Genomic DNA, 8,006 nt, shown 5'->3' on the forward strand with positions numbered 1-8,006 from the left:
AGCTCTGTAAACATGGCTCAGACCTGCCATTGCAGTGTCTGTGTGTGCAGTTTCAAACTGTCAATTCAACTTGGCAAGTGTACCCACTTGCCAGACCTAAACCTTCCCTTTTACTACATTTAAGGCACCACTAAGGTAAGTCCTAGGTAGTCCAATGGGCAGGGTGCAGTGTATGTTAAAGGTGGGACATGTACTGATGTGTGTTACATGTCCTAACAGTGAAATATTGCTAATTCAGTCTTGATGTTGCAAGGCCTATCTCTCTCATAGCTTAACATAGGGGCTGCCTTTAAATAACTTTAAAGTTCAGGTTCCCTTTGAGAGCAGATAGAAATCTGGAGTTTGGGGTCTCTGAACTCACAATTTAAAAATACATATTTTAGTGAAGTTGTTTTTTAGATTGTTAGTTTGAAAATGCCACTTTTAAAGAGTAGGCATTTTCTTGCTCAAACCATCCTGTGACTCTGCCAGCTAGTGGATTCCCTGTCTGGGTCAGTTTGACAGTTGGGCTGTTTACACCTCTCCTTTAGACAGTGACACAAAGGGAGCTAGGGTGTTGCCTGCATAGCCTCATGAGCCACCTGAGCTAGAGTGGAGGGAAGAGTGGTCACTTACACCTGAAAGGACTGTGCCTGCCCTCACACAATGCATTCTCCAACCGCCTGGCGTGTGTCTGGGGCCTGGCCTGGACAAGGAAGGATCTTGCAAACAACTGTGACTTTCCTTTGAAGTTTGCCAACTTCAAAGGCAGAAAGGGGTATAAGTAGTGGACCCTAAACCCCAGACTTTTAGAATCTTTCTTGAATCAAGAGGAACCTCTGCCAAGGAGAATAGCTGAAGAGCTGGTAGAGGAGTACTGTCCCTTTGCTGTGTTGCTTCGCTGTATTGGCCCTCCCGCCACCCCCTCTACTACCTATCTCCCTATCCTCTCACTCTACCTCTCTCCCTCACCCATCTCTACAACCCCCCCTCCCCTATCTTCACAACCCTACTCCTATCTCTCTCCCTAATCTCCAAACCTCCTAACACTCACCCTCCTCCACCCTAAACCCCCTCCCCCAGCTCCTCTCACTCTACCTGTCCCCCCCCTCCCTCGCGCTTTCCCGCCGCTGTTTCTGCCTTAAAAAGAGACCAAAGGGTGAACTTTGCTGTGTATCCTGCTTGAGAAAGTTCTCCAAGGGCTTGGAGAAGAGCCTGCCTCCTGTTGGAAGTCTCAGGGATATCAAAGACTTCAGTTTCATCTTCCTACAGCACTGGAAACTGTGTGTTTTGTGCTGTTCAAAGAGAAAAACCACAGCGACGCCGTCAACGAGGCCGCTGGCCTGCACCGTGACCTGCCGACAGCCCCAGTCCACCGATGTCAGCACCATCGACTCCAGTGTCGTCAACAGAGGTCCCTGTCTGCACCACGACCCGTGTGAGCTGCACGGAACTCATCCCGCGCCGCACCACCGACTTGGGCCTACTGACGACAGCGCTTCAGCAACAATGACGCTGCTGCCTGCACCGTGACCTTGTGACACCGCACGTCGCACCTCCCCACTTCACACCGCAGCCGTGGTCTCACTGGCTCCACTGGACGCCGTTATCGGGCTGCTGCCTGCACCGTGATCTGTGGGCACCGCATGTCGCACCATTCCGCTTTGCACCGCAGCCCCGATGCCATCCACACCGGTGCTCCTGACTTCATCAGCTTGGAGTTCGATCCACAACACGTGTGACTTCAAGGCCTGGGTATTTCCAATTGTCTCGTAAAAGCAATTCAACTGCTGTACTTAGATACCTGGGTAAGGGTGAAACAGGTGATGGTTCGTTCCTCTCTAGGGAACTTGCATCCTCCCAGGGTCTGAAGCAAGGTTGCGTCATTGCGCCATACTTGTTCAATCTGTTTATGGCCAACCTGTCTTAAGCGCTGGATGAAGTAAATGTGCATCCTCCCAAACTAGGAGACAAGCATATTTAGAACCTTCTGTATGCAGATGACGTGATTCTCGTAAGTCAAGCTAAAATAGGCCTACTATGACTTATTGCTAACATATCACATTATTCAGTAGTCAATTGCACGGCAGTTGATGGAAAGAAAACCAAGGTCATGGAAGTGAGCTACAGGATCCAGAAAAAGCACAAATGGTACCTACAAGGCCAACAACGGGAACAGGTCAAAACTTGAGATACCTGGGACTACTATTTGATGATAAGGGCTCTGTCCAGCAGCACAGACATGACCTGCAGAGGAAGGGTAAAATGTTACTTCTCGCATTTAACACATTACAGAGGTCATTAGATGGTCCGAGCTTTCTGCCATTTCTAAAAGTAATATCTGCAAAACTATTGCTGAGTATCTCCTATGGAAGTGAGGCACTGTGTGGCAGAGAGACAAGTTTAAATATGATTCTTTCAAAGATATTTAGATATCTCTTCCACCTTCACTGCAATGCCTCAGCCCAGATAAGGCTAGAATTCGGCCTAGTAAATCAAATTATTGCAAGGAAAGGAGCTTATATCAAAGTGCAGAAACGAATAAAGTCAAAAAGCTCAAATCAACTATGCCAAGCTCTCTGGCAAGAAATCCACACAAAATATAAACACCCCGTCACTGCAGTACTTGGATGATATTAAATGAATACAAGATTCTCAAGCCTCTACCATATCTAGAGACTTGTTCCTCTAGATATTTAAAAGACGATTTCATCTGATTTTTGTTTTATCTCCTCCCTCGACTTACCCATGCAGTGCCTTGGATCCGGGACACAAAAAACCTTTGCTGTAGACTGTGTAAAACGGGGGAGGAAAACATTATTCATTTGACCTGTCTCTTTCATGCTCTACTAAAAGACACAAGGGTCTACTTAAGATACCCTTCAATGAGTGGGGAATTTGTATGTGCAGGCAAGCTTTGATTGCATGCTTTAAGTCATCAGATAATTCAGTGAACTGTAATTTTACAAAGTTTTTAAAGCTATTAACAAACAAAATTGACATCTATGAGATTATCTTGGCTTAATTTTGGTGCTAGTAATTAAATTGTGTGTTTAAAAACGGCCATTATTAATATCAAATATATTAGCACAGTAAAGATTTTGCACTGCTTGAAGATATCTTAGAACTATGTATTGGTGCTTTTATGTATCTTAACACACTATTTACTATTTTTAATGTTAGATAAGCACTTTATAGAATATTATGAATTAATCAGTTAAGGTTCTTTTAGGTGTCTGCATGTTTGAAACTATTTTTATGTGTGTGTTTAAATCTTGATAATATGCTAGTTTACAGTGACTACGACATTGTAAGATTTTAATTAATCAAACAATAAACTATTTACTTACATACTTATTTGTTTGTGAAACACTACAACAGTAGTGATACCATGACATGATATAAGTTTAGTTGTTTGTGAAGTGGATCAAGTTTACTAGTGTGTCTTTGTGTTTGTTTCTCTGTGCTTCTGTGAACAGCTGTCGGACCGGATCCGCATTGAAATTGGCTCGTTGAGCCTTGACCCACTCTCTGATGTTGCTGCAGATAGCAGGGTGCAGAGAGTCTATGTGGAGTATCGATTCCTAGACCTTCCACTGGAGGAAACAGAGACACCTGTGTCCCTTCGCAAACCCACTGCGGGAGAGGAAATCCACTTCAACTTCAGCAAGGGTGCAGCACCATTATCCGAGGCCTCTTGAGATATAACAGTCCCTTAACATCTAACAAGGGCTGGAGAAGGGATGTGGGAAGGGAGTGATTTGTAATGGGTCTTTACCATTTTCTAGGCAAAACCTCGCTGTGGACAGTAGTACTAGAAGTTCTCCAGTAGTCAACATTTGATAGTATTGAATGGCTGACTTGTCGTATGTGATTCACTAATGTGAATCTGTGAAAGATTGAGTGATCTGCTTCAAGCGATGTAGGTTACTCTCAGTAAGGGCTGTGTTTTGGCAAACTGCTGGAGACACAGTAGAGTGAGCTACCGATACTGCCAGGCTCATGTTTGCGCTTATCATTAGGGGTGAATGTACCCACATCTCATCCCTTATTATTAAAAAATGTCAGGTCTACAGACACCTTCCTGTGTTTTTTGGCATCTTCCTGTGCCCTAAAATACATTGCTATGGCTTTCCAAAGATGCCATGAGATAGCACGGCCACTCTCCATATAGAGCATGTCTCGCTTCTGGTCCAGTGTGCAGTGTACACAGGCATACAGTTATTTATAAACAACCTCTGGTGTTTTCTTTTTAGTGATCCATGTGGACTGGGGTGATAACAAGGGCCGCAGAGATTGCCTCTATGGCATGCTGGAGGGCCTTGATGGTGATGGGGAAGAGGGCAGGTATGTACCCATTCTCATTTGTTTTCATTTTCATGTCACAACACTTTTTATGTGTCAATCGTAAAGCATCCAAGTGCAAAGCAGAATGAGTTCAATGCTTATCCGGTGACCATGCATGCCTGGTGTAGGTGTGCATTCCCCAACATTTATCTTTGGTAACACTATCCATTCATTGAGGAACACATGAATTGTCCATGGAGTTTTCTAACTCCAGTGACACCACACAGAAAGTGAGGTGGCCTCAGGTGTTTGTTGCTTGTGGATTTTTGTATCACTTTTGGAATGCTGTAGTCAGTGTGGTGTGGTGCATTCCTCATGTTTTCCTTCTCACTGGTCCTGTCTTTTAGTTAGTGATGCTAACTCTAGAAGTGCAGGGTTCATGTATTTATTTATGTTAACATATCACATACACTTGGTCATAAATCCCTTCATTCCCACAGGTTAAAATTCACTGTGGTAAGTGAGCCTATGAATGAGCTGCAGGACGAATGTGAAGAAGTTGGTTATGCCTATCTGGACCTAAGGCAAATACTCCTAACAGGAAGTGATGTGATGGAGCAGAACCTTCACAGTAAGTTATACAATGTAGTTCTCCAGGTATGTTAAGGTGAAGGTAACATATTTGGCTTTGGTAGTATCCAAAAGAATCAAAATGTTGAAGCCCCCATTTGCACTCCTTAAACAGATAATCTACTCATTAATTTTGTAGGTGCAAGGGAAAGAGACAAGTACATCAGTTAGAGGTAAACAGAATAGCTGCTTAACTTTGCATTTCCCTTTTGGCATCAGTGGAATTCCCTTGCTACCTCTAATCTCAAGTCTTGAAGACAGCAGCAGGAATAGGTAAAACTGGGCTCTAAGAGTCATGTTTACTTTATGTAGTTTCAACTGCTTGACCATTACCTTGCAACAAACAGATGGCTGTCTTGTGGTTAAGGGTGGACGCATGTGATTAACACTGTGAAGTTACGGGAGATCAAAGTGTCTGTGATATCACAACTATTTGCTCAAAAACTACAGAACAGATTTACACCAAATTACAAAAAGCACTCTTTCTGAGCCAAGATCCAGTTAGGCACTGAGGTGAAAAAATATTTTTTGGAAAGTTTTGTGAAGATTTTTCAAACGATGTCAAAGTTATAAGCAAAACAAAACATGCATTTATCATGTAAACACAATCCCAACTATAACTACCCAGTGACGACTCTGTCAAGAGTTGCTTTTATTCATTGTAGGTTGGCTTGGATGGTATTTTACCAATTTAAAGCTGTATTACTGTGCCTGGAGTGGTAAAATACTTTTACCATTTTTCAGCCCAAGTGGATGGCACTGAGCTAATCTTATGCATAAATACTTTGCTGTAGAAATGGCAAAAGACCTTGCCCCATTCTAGCTCTGCATGGAAAGCACTGTGCTAATCCTATGCTTACAATCTTTGCTGGAACAAAATAGACATTTGAGACGAGCAGATTCAGAATGTTGCAGATGTTTTAGGATGCCCTATACATGAGCTTCTCTTCAACTAAATTTGGGAGCTACCCGGAGTTCCCTGCTTTCTGTGTGTGTGTGTGTTTGTGTGTTTTCCTGTGCACTTTTCTGTGTTTGTCCCCTGCCAGCAGGGCTTTCCTGGTACGGCTATGCTGTCAGGTAAAACTTATTCTATAGTTTCTCCCATTACAAAAAGTAAATTGTGGGATATTTGTTATACTCTGCACATTGTTCTCTTTTGGCAAAGCCCACCCAACACCAGCCCATTTTCTGTCACCAAGGATGTATGCCCATCTGCACTAGTCCGCATGTGGTTTTTTTGCTTTGAAGGTCTGAGGAAGCTTTCCAAACTCTCAAGAAATATACAATACTGCCACATGGGCTATCCCTTAGCAGGTTGGACCAAGAAGTACTAGGAGCTAATTTTCCCTACTTTCCTGGACCTAGTGTATAGGCTCATATTGTTAAACACTGCAGCTGAGTTTCAGAAGAAATAAATATAATAATTCAAGAATGAATAAATAAATGACAAGCATTATAGGCAATCAACGCCTAATCACTGTCGCCATCTTTTTCACCTTGAAGTATTTACATGCGGCAAATATAGTTCTAATAGCATGTTTCTGTCAAAAATGAGTGAAACAAAAAAAAATGTGATTCACGTATTAACTTTTTGCAGCAGGCTTTGCAGCCTGGTTAAATGAAACATGCTGTCTAAAGGACGTATTTCACTAGGTCCAGGTGAGGAAAAGATTGCTTTTACTCATGCACCCTATATCTGGGCACTCGTGCACACCTCTGAATACATTTATAGTTGGTTTGGCAAAGTGTCAGGTATGTCAATGTTAGAATAAACATGGTTGTCTTTTTTAAGCAGCTACTACAGGAGTCAAAGTACTAAATGTCCAAATCAAACAAAATTAGGGAAAAATAAAAAAATGATGGGCTTTGCCACAATGAACAAGAAACGCCATGCACTTTAATAGGTGGATGAAATAACAGAGGTACTCCTGGCTCTCAGTCGGAGATACATATAGTGCTGGTACCCAAGAGACTCTGAAGCCTAGGAATGCACATAAGGAGGCCTGTATTCAAGGAAGGAGATGGGCGCCACAGTCTAAGCTGGGGCAGAGGAACAGGGAGGGGCGGAGCTTATGGAAGGTCTGTCCCTTCCTTCACTTGCCACAAACACAAAAGGTTACTGAACCCGCATATTCTGTAGTTACATGTGACAATGTATGATCTGAGTGCATATATATATTTTTTTTAAAGTATGATTTGCAAATTTGCTGAATCGCAGGGACCGCTCTTACTGGAGCAAGGAGAGTACCCCATGGTTTGGAAAAAAGTGAAATAAAGGTTGGATCTATTTAAATGTAATCTTAAAGCATAACCCAATGTTTCTTTGCTTCTCAGTTTTTAACGTCCCTGAGCAAGATACTGTAATTGGCACTCTGACAGTGTCGGTGGAAGCCGTGGAGGCCATGCGTGCAGTTTACTGGGAGAGAAGAGACCCCGTCGGCCTCATGAGGGGTCCAGGAAAGGCAAGCATCTGAGAGGGCATCCGTGCTGCGTCAGTGTTTGACGTGCGGGACTTTCTGCATGTTGCCATTTGCTCCTGCTGTGGATCTATGGGAATGAGATGTTAACATAAAACATTTACTTTTACTGACAACGACATAATAAGGACGTGAAGCGATGTTCTTATTACCAAAAAGCTGCCAAGTTCCAACATGTTTTTTGCTTCCCTAAGTAGTGAATACCTAGTGCTGATACATGATTTTCTTTGTGAATAAATATTCCTGCAGTCATGCACATTCTTTGTTTTAAATTCTGTAAATTATCTTGAGTTAGTCTGATTTTTTTTATTCGGACTCTTAGCTAAAGAGTGAGATATTTTATGATCAGTGTGTCTTTAGGCCTCAGTCTTCCAGACAGCAGAGCTGTCTGGTGTGCTGAAGACATCTCGGGGACTTTCAGAAAGTTGACCTAGGAATGCATTCTCCCTGTGGCTTGGCTTTGTAACTCATGTTTTCTTCCCATTTGCTGTCCGTATTTGTTTTAGGCTCTCCAGGTTCAGTTCATCCCCTCTAATGAGAAAGCTGTGTTCACTGAATACTTCCATGAACTCCTTTTCTGTCAACAGGCCTTTAAATCTTGTTCTTAAATGCCACTTTTGCTGGGCATTCAAG

General features: G+C 42.8%; 1 protein-coding gene across 1 annotated transcript in view; it reads left to right on the top strand.

Moving 5' to 3' along the window:
* RPGRIP1 (RPGR interacting protein 1) overlaps nt 1-7,623 on the top strand; it is a 224,866-nt gene extending 217,243 nt beyond the window's left edge. Inside the window, exons 24-27 of the mRNA XM_069242083.1 lie at nt 3,459-3,651; nt 4,236-4,326; nt 4,767-4,897; nt 7,231-7,623. Coding sequence (XP_069098184.1) covers nt 3,459-3,651; nt 4,236-4,326; nt 4,767-4,897; nt 7,231-7,370 — 555 coding nt within the window. The 3' untranslated portion in view covers nt 7,371-7,623. The remainder of the gene's footprint in view (nt 1-3,458; nt 3,652-4,235; nt 4,327-4,766; nt 4,898-7,230) is intronic.
* The last annotated feature ends 383 nt before the right edge of the window (nt 7,624-8,006 follow it).

The sequence above is a fragment of the Pleurodeles waltl genome, chromosome 6, assembly GCF_031143425.1.
Source record: "Pleurodeles waltl isolate 20211129_DDA chromosome 6, aPleWal1.hap1.20221129, whole genome shotgun sequence".
Lineage (NCBI taxonomy): Eukaryota > Metazoa > Chordata > Amphibia > Caudata > Salamandridae > Pleurodeles > Pleurodeles waltl.